The 13,766-nt window shown below is 38.9% G+C and overlaps 1 protein-coding gene across 1 annotated transcript in view; it reads left to right on the top strand.

Moving 5' to 3' along the window:
* Positions 1-13,766, top strand: part of CSNK2A1 (casein kinase 2 alpha 1) — a 52,481-nt gene that overhangs the window by 26,075 nt on the left and 12,640 nt on the right. Inside the window, exons 2-7 of the mRNA XM_080812841.1 lie at positions 2,524-2,733; positions 4,951-5,062; positions 9,500-9,601; positions 10,116-10,166; positions 11,445-11,504; positions 12,989-13,072. Of these exons, the coding sequence (XP_080668967.1) occupies positions 2,633-2,733; positions 4,951-5,062; positions 9,500-9,601; positions 10,116-10,166; positions 11,445-11,504; positions 12,989-13,072 (510 nt within the window). The 5' untranslated portion in view covers positions 2,524-2,632. The remainder of the gene's footprint in view (positions 1-2,523; positions 2,734-4,950; positions 5,063-9,499; positions 9,602-10,115; positions 10,167-11,444; positions 11,505-12,988; positions 13,073-13,766) is intronic.

Below are 13,766 nucleotides of genomic sequence, written 5' to 3'. Positions count from 1 at the left end.
ATATAATAATGGTTATCTTTGATGACTTTCCCTTCTTATCTTTTCACATCCCCCTCTTTATCCCTAGCCTATCACACTCTCCCCCATCCCTCTTCGCACCACTTTATTTATCTGAGATTACTGAAGTACAGTTGAAGAACTCTTGCATTTCTTCTCCCTATGTAATGAAGGCCAACCATTTGACATTCATGTGAACAACTCTCTTACTGTAAACAGATTATTTGGTATGCATGTTAGTAAAGTGAAGCACCTCTTCGGGTGCTGCAGAACCGCTGGTAGTCCTCCCAATGGGAAATCAAGTCCACCAGTTCATAAATTAGGTCCCAGCTGATGATGCACAAAGCTGCAAGGGTCAGTCAAACAAGTACTTGAGAATCTCAAGAGTTTCATTAGTGAACAGTCTTGCTCTGCTTTTTACAGAGAATGCCAAGGCCTTAAGAAAGCAGAGGAACACTGGGTGATAAAACTGAGAGATACACAGACTAGTAAATGAGAGTTGGGGAATGTTTTCCATGTTACTCAGGTGATTTCCAGGAAAAAAATGAAGTCTCATTTTGTGATGTCATGTTCACCCATGATTTGGCCCTCTAAGGCTGGGAGTTAGCTACAGCTCCTATTTTTGTATTTATTTGAAGAAAATATGGTTAAATTGGTAAATTTTATGTTTCACCACAGTTTTTATGAATAACATGTTTCAACAAAAAAGTGGTACAAGGAACATCTGTAAACTCTTTACTCAGATTTACCTTTTTTTAAAAAGATTTTATTCATTTATTTGAGACAGACAGCAGGAGCTGGGGAAGGACGGGGAGAGGGAGAAGCAGACTCCCCGCTGAGCAGGGATCCCAGCATGGGGCTCTCTCCCAGCACCCTGAGATCATGACCTGAGCCAAAGGCAGACATTTAACCCACTGAGCCACCCATGTACCCCTAAAGGAGGTAGAAGTTTATTGAATACACTGCAAGGGAACAGCAGGCAGGACAGAAGAGGAGAGGCTGACCGCCATGGGACAGTGGGTAAGATAGTATTGTTTTTTACATCATTTACCCTGCTCCAGTAGAGAATACAGTCTAGGGACAGGACACTGTGTATAGTCATGTTTCTTCTATCCTGCCTGCCTTTTTTATGTTTTATAATATTGATATTTTTGAGTACAGTGTATCTCCCCCCCCTTTTATAGAAATTTCCTCATTTTCTGTTTGTCCAGTGTTTCCTTGTAACTAAGTTGAGATTATACAGTCTGGGCCAGAAAACTGCATAGGTGATGTGTTCTCGGGTTATGAAATCTGGAGACTTGGTACATTTTTAATCAATGCAGAGTAAAGGGAATCAGCAAATGCTACAGGAATTGTTAAAAGGAGATAAATAGATTGGAATGGTCAGGGAAGACATCACAGTTTACCAATGGGTAGACTTAGTTTACCGATTTGGTAGAAAGCATGTTTCTAAAATCCACCACTTTTCCTTCTGTATCAAATTCTGCATTATTTGAGGCAATATATATTACTGTCTTCTCCCAGTTTTTATTAAGCTTGCTCCTATATTAAATAAATCAAGAGGAAATTTCTGGGAGTGCCTGGGTGGCTTGGTGGGTAAGCCTCTGCCTTCAGCTCAAGTCATAATCTCAGGGTCCTGGGATCGAGCCCCGCATCAGGCTCTCTGCTCAGCGGGGAGCCTGCTTCCCCCCTCTCTGCCTGCTTCTCTGCCTACTTCAGATATCTCTCCCTCTCTCTCTATCTCTGTCAAATAAATAAAATCTTTTTTTAAAAAAAGGAAATTTCTGTTTTTAAATTTAGTGACTTGAGTCTTTCAAGAGGTAACTAAGGATCTACTGAGTTATTATGCAAGATTCCCTAAATGATTTGGACCAATATAAAAAGACATTGAACTTCAAAGTATGAGAACAAGTCTTTATTCCCTTCCTGGTTTCATCAACCAGGAAGGGATGGTTGGTTTCATCAACCAGGAACAGTCAGGCTGATGGTTTATACTCCTGGCTTTGCCACTGTTCTAGAGCCTTTTAACACTCTATAGAGTGAGCTATAGAAAGCTGTTCTTGTCAGTAATTTCTGTGGATTGTGTAAATGGTAGTAATGTAGATGGGTCTATCTTTGATGCCATTTTTTTCCCTTCCAGGCTTATCTTATAAAGAACGTCCAGACTTTAGATGAGGAGGTAACAAGCAACTGCAGAGTTGGATTAGGGCCAGTTTAAAGTATGTTTCCTGGATTTACTATGATGATGATGATGATGATGATGATGATGATGATGATGATTATTATTACTATTTTCTGTCCCAAGTTATAGGAAACACTGTGGTCAACACATTGGGGATCTAGTCATTTGTTAACAGGTAGAAGAGCCAGAGGTATATTTGAGGACATTATTGGTTTCGTTTTTGTGTGTGTATGTGTGGTTTGTTTGTTTTTTTTTAATTTGAGGCCATTATTGTAAGATGATTTTTTTCCCCATATGCTTTAAAAAAAATAATTCCTTGGCCTTTATGCCCTTTGTATTCGCAGTTTAAAGAAAACAGGTCTGAAACAAGGTCTTATTCCCAGCTGCTTCTGAACACAGTGACCACCAGATCTCCAAACATCAAGTCCACCTTCGTTCGCCAACCTGTCTGACATGTCGGGACCCGTGCCAAGCAGGGCCAGAGTTTACACAGATGTTAATACGCACAGACCCCGAGAGTACTGGGATTATGAGTCACACGTGGTGGAGTGGGGGTAATTGTTTCTTTTTACTTCACTGTGCACACTGGAAAGGGCTGACTCTTGTGGGTTTGTTGAGTAATTTGTATCAGGAATCCTTCCTGACTACATTTATAAACCTCAAGATTGAAACCTGATTTGTGTTTATTTCTGCAGTGGAGAAACAAAGTATTGCTTTGTAAATTAAGAGTTTTGATTGGCTTACCATGTAAAAATTATTTCTGTCTCTTACTCTTTCCTTGGACTCACGTACTCTGGATAAAAGGCCGGTAACAAAGAGTTGCCTGTCAGCTTATCTCAGCTACAGGCTTCACAGCTAGGTGAGAATTAATACTTGAGAGACTTTAAAAACACCAGACTCTTACATAAAATATTTTTGAGGTCAGAGAATGTTGTCCCATGATGATACTGAAGGATGAAACAGTTCTCCAGAAAGATTTCCTCTTTCTGATAGAAGCAAAATTAAACCCATATCAGCATTTGCCCTTATCATGAGTTTAGCCATGTGTAACATGAATTCAGCCCAGATTCCATTTTGAACAGTTGCAGTCTACCTGAACAGCTGTGTTTGCCCCTCATTCTCTATGCAGTCTCTTTTGGATGTTTGCATCTGTTATCCTCTAACATGTATGTAGTTAATTGATGAGGTCATGCTTACTGTGATAAAGGCTTTGGACATCAAATACAAAAGAAAGTATTTGAGGGGCACCTGGGTGGCTAAGTGGGTTAAAACCTCTGCCTTCGGCTCAGGTCATGATCCCAGGGTCCTGGGATCAAGCCCCACATCGTGCTCTCTGCTCAGCAGGGAGCCTGCTTCCCCTCTCTCTCTCTGCCTGCCTCTCTGCCTACTTGTGATCTCTGTCTAACAAATAAATAAATAAAATTCTTTAAAAAAAAAAAAAAAAGAAAGTATTTGAAAGCACATAAAGCTACAGCTCCCATGTGCTACATTTTATGTCTGTTCACATGTGGTGTACATAACCTATAAGTGGTTAAAGGTAATCTCCCAGAATTGACGTAAGGGTATATTGTCATCCTGCTGAGACCATGATTTTTACCAGTAAGTTTATTGCCTCTGCACAAAGAGGTACAGTGTGCTTCAAAGATACCATCAAGAACCTATCATTATTGATACTCTGACAGTTCCCTTCATATCACAGGCTTTGGACTCCAGGAATACCTGTGTTTTGCTAAGGAAATTTCAACCACTCTGTTCAAATTGAGTGCTTTGCACTTAGTTTTGCTTAAATAACACTATAAACAGCCCTTCTGAGTTTTTGGCATGGTGCTATTTGCTTGCTTGCATTTGTTTTCTGTGCCCGTCCCACGGGAGAATTCAACTAACCTAAAAGCTTCCTTCCGCTATACCTCCCTTAATTCATTGTCCATTGTCCTTAGTACATTTTACCTTGTCTGTTCATTCGCTTTGGTTTTAGCTGCTTGAGGAAAATGCATAGCTAATTTGTTAATTGGATTTTCAGCATCTCCAGCAGGAGTAAATAGAATTTAGGCCTATTAAAAGGACCGTGTTTGTCATTCTCTAAAGCAAAATCATCTAAGTTGTAATCAGAGGCAGGGAAAAAATGTTGGCATTTCCCTTATTTTATAATTATTATTATTTTTTTTTTTACATCTGCTGATGTTAGTGGTCATGGAATATGGATAAAAGTGAGGAAGGGACCCCTGAATATGGTTCATGATCTGTGGCGTGATTTGCAAACTCCACTATATGGACTGTTCTCAGGGTTTGCCTTGGAGGGCAAGTGGGAGGTCAAGCCTATATATTGAAAGCCACTTACCTGTAAAAAGGCCCATTAAAAATCAGCTGCTTCCAAAGTGCAGCTGAATTGAAATACTCCTACAATATGTATTTTCTGCTGGGCCAGGCATGAGAGGACAGGAATATATAAAATTATTCTCCAAGGGAAAGCTGTCTGTTGTTGGACACAAACACACACGACAAACCCTAATATAAGCTGGCTCTGTGTGGTATGCCCGTAGAAATACAAACAATTTGGTATTTGAAAGAATAATTGAAAGGCTTAAATTTTTCTAATTCCAGGACTTGGAACACACATTTTTAATTAGTAGCCCGATTTTTAAAATACAAAAATTAATTGAAATACCTTTTATTTCTTTTACTCCTCTGGTAGTAGAGTTTTTAAAGTTAATTAGTGCCCAGTGGTTTGAAATTTTAAAATCATTGTGACTTTGAGTCTTTTCTGTTAACAGTAATCAAGATGACTACCAGCTGGTTCGAAAATTAGGCCGGGGTAAATACAGTGAAGTATTTGAAGCCATCAACATCACAAATAATGAAAAAGTTGTTGTTAAAATTCTCAAGGTGAGTATAGAAGAGCAAGATTATAATTTCAGAGATATTTAGAATTTAGATTTTTTTTAAGTAATAGTACTTTAAATTATTTTTTAAATACCTTTTTTAAAAGTAGCATCTGAAAGGGGTTTTGGAGTGCTTTGACACCTTTATTTTATTGTATCCTGTGAAGTTGTTAGAAGAGATTATTTGACAGATCAGAAAACTGGAGCAAGAGTAGTGATTTGATTTGAGTCATACAACTAGATTGTGGTAGAGAAGGGAGTAAAGTTTCAGTCTTCTTTCTCCTAGGACTTTGCCTAATTCTGATTCCCTAGATTTTTAGTGAACAGTCCATCCTTTTGTTTTCAATAAGTTGTTACCTCTGCTGTTTAAAGATGAAGAGTCAGAAATGCAGGCCTTTAAATGACAGGCAGATGCCATCAATGCAGCTAGTCTGATAGAAATGCCCATGATTGGAGGATGTGAGTGATGGGTACTGCTGCATGTGCTCCATCCGTGGCTCAAAATTTGTTTGTAGTAGTGCAAGTCTAATGTTGCTTGATACTCTTTTGCAAAAAGAAAGTAGAAATTTATATTTATATATGAATTATCCTGATGGTTAAATGTTGGCTCAGGAGTTTTTAAAAATGTTCTGTAGGCCAGGTTTGGCCATTGGGCTACTAATATGCAACTTGTAAGTTAGTTACAACTGTACCGTGCAGTATCCTATGCCAGGAACTTAGCATATAATTTCTTGCCATAGGAACTTTAATATATTTGACACTGAGAAGCAGAAGTTCCCAGACTTTCTCAATTTATAACCACCCATATTTTTCCAGTAACTTTTAAGTAGTTAAGTCCAAATAACAAAAAAAAAATGTTTATTTTAGCTTAGGTGCCATTTAAAATGTTATATACATAAATTGAAAGAAAGATATAATTTTATTCTTATATAACCTTAATTGATTAATGTTAGGATTTGTATGTACACTTCTCAATCACTGCACAGCTTCTCAAATGTTAGAATAAGTTGGCCACCGATAGCTTCATTTCCTTTTCAGCATTTTTTTTTTTTAAGATTTTATTTATTTATTTGACAGACAGATCACAAGTAGGCAGAGAGGCAGGCAGGGGGTCGGGGGAAGCAGGCTCCCTGCTGAGCAGTGAGCCCGATGTGGGGCTCAATGCCAGGACGCTGAGATCATGACCTGAGCAGAAGACAGAGGCTCTAACCCACTGAGCCACCCAGGCGCCCCTCAGCATTGATTTTTGTACAGTATTTGCTTTTTATCACAGCAGCAGGTGAAAACCCAGCTTCATAAAAATACACCATCAAAAAGAATGTAGTTCAATCTAATGCTGAAATTATGAACTACCTCAGGCCGGTGGTATACTCTGTATCTGGCAGATACTGAATGTTGATCGGTATTTCCCTCAAAAATTAAAAATTTCATAGAGACCCTATGAATTTGCTAGGGTGTCATGGCACACCTTTTGGGAACCAGAAAGTTTGAGTATTTATGTCTGTCTTATCACACGTAGAAAGAGAAGTGGGCTAGAAATCAGAACGTGTGGGTTCTAATCCAAACTCTAAAAGTAATTAACCTTGGTAGCACTTTTAACCTATCTAAGATGTTTGCTCATCTGTGCAAATGAGATAATCTTGCTTTCTCTTTCTCAGAATTGATATGAGGATCAAATAAAAAATTATGTATAGAAGTACACTTTGGAGGCTGAACTACTGTGTAACTGTAGGATGATATATGGAGAGGGATATGATAAAGTGATAGGTTATCTAGAGTCATATAAAAGGCACAAGTAGTAGGTCTCACAGTTCAGAAGGTTAGGAAAAGCTCCCAGGAACTGTTTTCAGGCCCTAAATAGGAGAAGGATTTGGATAGGTGTTTGTGGGAGTGGAGAAGGGGCAAGTGTAATTTAGAATGCACAAGATAAGAAAAGAGGAAGAAACAAGTGAGAAATGTTTCACATGGAAGATGTCGAGTGACTATACATGGGACGTGAATTTGGAAATGGAGATTAAATTGGTAGTCACTTGGAAAATACCATCTCTGCATTTCCTTCCAGTGTTAAAAGTTATGTGATTTTTATCTCTTCTAGGTTGTTGGGAGTCATTGTGTTTTGAGTGTGGAAAGGGGGTTGAAAAGACCTTTTTCAGCTCAGTCTTTTCCTAACTGTACTATATATTTTACTGTAATTATATAGACGGTTATAAGTGTAGATGAAGTTCATTCATAAACAGTATTTAAAATTCTTAATCTCTCCCACCTATTTATTAAGACAGAATAGTTGCATTGGTCACAATAAATTAGGGTTTAAGTCACCTGCCTGGTCTATCACAAACCAGCTTTGTAAGTTTATAGATTTTAAGGATTCTATAGAAGAAACTTCTCATAAACCAGTAGCTTTTTGCCATAAACTGGAAGTTGGGAAATAGTGATTTAATAGAAAATGGGATAGATTGATGAGTTAGTCCCTGGAGGGTAGAAAGATCTCCCAGATACTATAGCAGATCACAAAGATCTGATAGTTGGAGCAAAAAGAGAGAACTTCTAATCAGCCTGCTTCCTAGTCAGAATATACTGAGTTCTAATATCAAGGCTAAGAGCTGTGGATTGAATTAAATGTGGACTGTGGGAGTCTCTATTAGTAACTGTTTGCATTTATTGTCTACTTTGAATTGGCCCCTGTTCTACCGTGGTATTTACATTACAACAGTTCTTCAAGGCAGATGTAAATTCAGAAACATGTAAGTGCTTTTCCCAAAGCTGCAGAGCTATAAAGCCAGATTTTGAGGATGGTCTGTATCCAAGACTTGCTTGCTTATGTCTATACCATGTGCTTAGGTCTTAAGACAAGGTTACAAAAGTTTACAGTACAGTTTGGTAGTTCCTAGACCTAGAGTATCAACCTAGGAAGTACCTAAGAATTGCACTCTAGCTCCATTCTCAAGATTCTGATTCACCAGTTCTAGGTCGAGCCTGGGAAACTGTGTATTTAAAAATCCAGGTGACTGTTGATCATGAAGTAACTACTGATGTTGTTGTTGAAGAGATGATACATATTCAGAACAATTTCTAAGAATCATATGCATTGTATCAGTAGTCTGAGGTGACTGACACCCTAGGAAAGACCTATCTGCATGGTCCAGGGTAGCAGGCATGGGCCACATGTAGCTGCTTAGTATTTGAAATGTGGCTAGTGCAAACTGAGATGTGCTGTGAGGATAAAATACACTCAATTTCAAAGGTATAGTACAAAAAATACATATAGAAGTGCTTATCAGTAATTTTTGTATTGATTTACATGTTGGAATAAGATTTGGGATATATTTTTGTAGAAGATACTGAAAATTTTTTCTGTTTCCACTTTTTTAATGTGGTTACTGGAACATTTAAGACACACAAGTACTCTAAATACATGCATTGTATTTCTTTTGGACTAGCACTACTTGAGACTATTTAGAAGGAAGGCTTTGTGGAGGAAGTGCAGTTGGGACCAAAGCCCTCCTCAGAAAAATGAAAGGAATTTCTGTATGAGAACGGATGTAAAAATGATGGGTGGAGGCGAAGGAACACAGAAGATACACTCAAAGGACTCTGCAGAGTGGTCTTTTTAAAAGGGAGGGGGGGTTCATTTATGGGAATATTGGCAGTAAAGCTAGACAGATATTATGGGTTGTGTCCCAGCCATATTGAAATATATGTATTCTTATTGATCATTTTTACCCATGAGAGAGGCTTAGAGAACTTAGTAATTTGCTGTTGGCACACAGCAGGCAGGTAATGAAAGTGCAGTTCACCTTATACAGTCTTGACTCCAAGGCCAGCATTTAACCCACAGAGTTATGCTACACAAAGATGGTTTGGCCATCCTTGCTGTTGGTCCTGACTTATTTTAAGATTTTATTTTTTTAATTATCATATTTTAGAGTCAGAGAGAGTGTGCACAAGGGAGGGGCAGAGGGAGAGAGACAGAATCTGAGCAGACTGCCATGAGCATGGAGCCCAGCATGGGGCTCAATCTCACGACTGAGGTCCTGACCTGAGCCAAAACCAAGAGTCAGAGGTTCAACCAGCTGAGCCACCCAGGCGCCCCTAGGGTGTTTATAGACTTAGAGGAAGGAATGGAAAGAGTCCATGTTTCATCCTAATTGACAAGGAGATTTTTATAAGATATATCTTAGTGTTTCCATTTGCATTCCTAGTTTGTATAGTTTTCAAAAGTTAACATACTAAGACTGACAACTGGAATTAAATGCTAGTTGTGCAGAGGGTCTGGTCTTTGGGATGCAGAATACGTGGCCCAGGGCTAGGAGAAGGGGATTCAGAGATGAGACTGAAACATGTCCGTCCTTGAAAGCATTCATATGGAAGCCGTTTATGTATTACATTACATACTGAAATACTCTGAAATAATTTCACTAATACACTTTAACCCTTTTAGCCAGTAAAAAAGAAGAAAATCAAGCGTGAAATAAAGATTTTGGAGAATTTACGAGGCGGTCCCAACATCATCACGCTGGCAGACATTGTAAAAGACCCTGTGGTGAGTATAGTAGGCGCTGGCAAGGCCCATCAGGGCTGAGCTGGTGTTTGACCCAGAGTACAACTGGCCTCTTTATTTTTCCCCTTCGACTGTTAAGTCCTGCTTTAAAAGTGCTTAATCAGTTATACCATTTAACTAGCTTGGGTCTTTCTTTCAAAGAGACCTCCACCCACAGACTATTTCTTATTCTTCTAGGCTAAGAGACTGATAGCACTGGAAACTGAAATGTGTTAATCCATTTTGCAAACTCAGGTCCGATGCCGATGGGCGATGGGCGCATTGTCGGGCTGCCTAGAGCCTGGTGAGACTTCAGCTCCATGTCTTCTGTTTGAAATCCATCCCAAAAATGACCTAAATGTGGTGATGATGAGAGTGGGGAGGGCTTGTAGCAGTAGAGGGTTTCCTGCTACTAAGGCGAGGACTACCAAATTCACCACGTAGTATCCGCAAACATTGTGCCCACTAAAACTGCCAGGGCTGTTGCTAATGTGTGTTTTCTTTTTCTCTCCCCTAGTCACGAACCCCTGCCTTGGTTTTTGAACACGTAAACAACACAGACTTCAAGGTATAATATATAACCAACCATTTCAAGGTGTTGGGTTTTTAGACCACATAGAAAGGCTTTTAGTGATGTTACTGTTAGAAGAGCTTCCTTCTGACTTGCTTAAAAAGAGCTTTTCATCCTTATCATGCTAAATTTTAAGGTAGAGAAACTCCTATACAAGCAGTGTCCACTTTCTACATCTTGATATTTTGCTCTTATATTTGTTTTGTGCTCTTTTCAATTACCAGTACATTTACTTCTCACCACCTTTACCATTCATTTGACAGTTTCTACAGATATCAAACGTAATAAAAGGTCATAGCACATGGTCAGTCAGGATCTGGTTTTAAGGCATTTCAGTATTCAAGAAGGAATGTATTTTATATGTAAAGCAAGGTCTGCTTATACCTTGGGATTCCTCTGAAGCTCTGTGGTGTAGATATTTAAAAGGGGTGGATAGAGAAGGGTGGTGTAAATTCTGATATGATATAAACCTCTACAACAGATCTGTGACTTGCATCCCATCCAGTGGCCTGCTTATTTTAAATACCGCTAGTTCCAGTGCAGCACAGGAATATGGACACACTCTTGGGTTACAAGCTGTAAAGGTTTTTGACTTGGCCTTTGCACCAGTCTAGTATTAAGAATGTTACATATCAATAAATGGTTGAATCCTTTGCTAAGAGGAGGAAAAACAGAAAAAAACTATTTCGGAATCAGAATAACTTCAAGGAAAACTGTCAGAGGATATCACTAACCATTTAATGATATGTAGATGTAAAAAAAAAATCTGCAATTTTTTGGAACCTGGAAAGTTATTTGGAGTTTACTTTTAAATTGGGACAGCAATAGTTCTGTTAAATTAACAGATTTGTCAGCAAGCCATCTTGCATACCCATTGGTAATCCACAGTGCCTATAACTATGTAAGCCAAAAATGGGTTAGTTCCCTGCTAAGGAGGCGTGTATGTGCCAAAATGCCTTGTATGAGAAGGTCTGGAGATAAATGAAAAGCAGACTAAACCGCAGATATATAACATCAATGCATTTGCATATATAAATTGATATGTTCCCGACAGTGGGGTATAGCTTTAGCAATACAAGTTTAAGTAAGTCTTCACTTTTACATACAGTGTTAAAGACCCAAAGTATCTCCTTTAAAAAGCAAGTTTTCTGTTGGAGAAGTAGAGACCAGTAAACAGATCTTGGAACAGTAGCAAATGAGCCAAGCCTTGGTTTGAATTACTACAAAGAAATTGCCTTCCTATCAGAGCTCAATTGTTGCATTTGTCTTTAACAGCAATTGTACCAGACGTTAACAGACTATGATATTCGATTTTACATGTATGAGATTCTGAAGGTAAGGGAACCTGGAATACTAAATACCTTTAGTTTGATCTTCCTATTGTTAAATAGTCCAGTTAACTCTGAAAAAGTCTGTGACTTGACTTTGAAAAGTATGTTGGAAGAAGGGGCCTCCTCATATAAAATTTTAGTAAGTTAATAGCATCAGAACCCATGTGGTAATAAGCATTATGGAATAGAATCCAGTAGGAATGTAATTTAGAATGCTTTGGAAACAGCATTTAGAAGTGACTGGGGCCCCTTTAAAAAAATATAGGTTATCTCTCTCATGCTCTTAGGAAAGTTACAATTAAATTGTTAAAACTTACAAAAATAATTTCTCATATGCTAGCTTCTGGTATACTTTATTTTACTTAAAATTCAACAAGTAAAACAGTAAACTAACTCAGGCCTCACAGGGTCATTGTCCTAAGGATTATGTAAATCTCTTCTTAAGAGATTGCTGACTTAGAGTGGACTTTGATTTCTAAAGTGGGATCACCAATTATCTTGCTCCTAATCAGCATTAAGATCAGCTTTATAGATGAGAAAATTGCTAAGAGGTGGCTAAAGTTTCTTAACCAAATGAGGGTTGCTATAAAGCCTGCATTTGAGCCTTGGTAGTGCCCTAAAGAAACCATGCCAGCAGAGATATTTGATCTTTCCGTTGGCTCATGCAGTACTGTGGCAGGCAGGACCTCAAAAGTTAAGGGTATACTTGTCTAGCCTTGGGAACCATAAGAACCCAGGCTGCCCTTCAGGAAGGACAAGAATTTGGCCAGTGACATCAGCTGGCTTGAAGGCTGGGATTAGCAAACCCCAAAGGTTATGCCATTCATTTCACCTTAATTTCAGATTGGACATGGTTTTCAAATCAGATTTGATGTCATAAATCAGGTACAGGGACAAACAGTAAAATTTTTGTCTTTGTGAGCCATAGGGTCTTTATCACACTACTTATATCTGCTATGGTAACACAGAAGCAGCCAGAGATGATATGCAAACAAATAGGTATGGCTGTTTTCCAATAAAACATTACTCACAAAAACAGGCAGCAGGCCATATTTGGCCCTGGGCTGTGGTTTGCCAACCTCTGTTATGGGCTCTTAGCTGCTAGAGGATTATTGTTCTTTGAATGAGGGGTTTGTGGTACAGACCAGTTTTCTTCTGAGGGGCCTATGTTTGTGAAAATGATCCAGCCTTTGGACAAGAGGGAGAAATTGAAAGTAATGCAGTTGGTATACACTTTGGGTGTTTTTGAACAAAAAGGAAGTTGAAACAACAGTGTAGTAACAGAACTTGAAGTTCAGAGGCTGTGAGTTTGCCTGACTATGGGATCTTGAACAGGTGTCTGAAGAGTAACGTGGGAGTGATTGTCCTAATCTTGACTCCCAGGGCTGAGGCTAGAAGGAAAACTATGGAGGAAAAAGTTAGAGAAGACTTTAAGAAAATCACTTTTCAGCAAGCTAACTCTTTCTTTCTTACCTGTTCCTCGTACAGGCCCTGGATTATTGTCACAGCATGGGAATTATGCACAGAGATGTGAAGCCCCATAATGTCATGATTGATCATGAGCACAGAAAGGTAAGGTGATAGACTACCAAGTGTTACTTATTTGTATGATAGAGTTAATCAGCCCATCTTCAACAGCTGTCACATTCACTGGTAACTATTAAGTACTTGATAAATGTTTAGTAAGTGAGTGAACTCATTAACAGAATATTGAAATCAATCTTCATATTCCTAAGAATACTATCAAGAAGGAAACAGATTTGGGCACCTGGGTGGCTCAGTGGGTTGAGCCTCTACCTTCCACTCAGGTCATGATCTCGGAGTCCTGGGATTGAGTCCCGTATCAGGCTCTGCTTAGCGGGGCGGCCTGCTTCCCCACCACCCTCCCGCCTGCCTCTCTACCTACTTGTGATCTCTCTCTGTTAAATAAATAGGTAAAATCTTTAAAAAAAAAAAAAAAGAAGAAGAAGGAAACAGATTTGGGGCGCCTGGGTGACTCAGTAATGCATGCAGCTGTTGATCTCGGGGTTGAGTTCAAGCCCCATATTGGGCATAGAGATTACTTTGAGAAAAAAAAAAAGGAAGGAAACCGATTAGTGGACAAAACATTAGCTTTCGGCAGGGAAGCTGGCTTCTGGTTCCATTCATTAAATAACTAGTCTCTTGGGGAAACTCCTTTCTCATTTGCTTCCCTTTTCTTGTAAAGTGGGTATACTAATACTTGGTTTGTGTGCCCCTAGGTTATTGTGAGAAGTATACACCGTTG

This window comes from Martes martes (genome assembly GCF_963455335.1).
Source record: "Martes martes genome assembly, chromosome: 9".
Classification (NCBI taxonomy): Eukaryota; Metazoa; Chordata; class Mammalia; order Carnivora; family Mustelidae; genus Martes; species Martes martes.
Note: the sequence above shows the minus strand (reverse complement) of the source record. Positions and strands in the feature narration are given on the sequence as shown.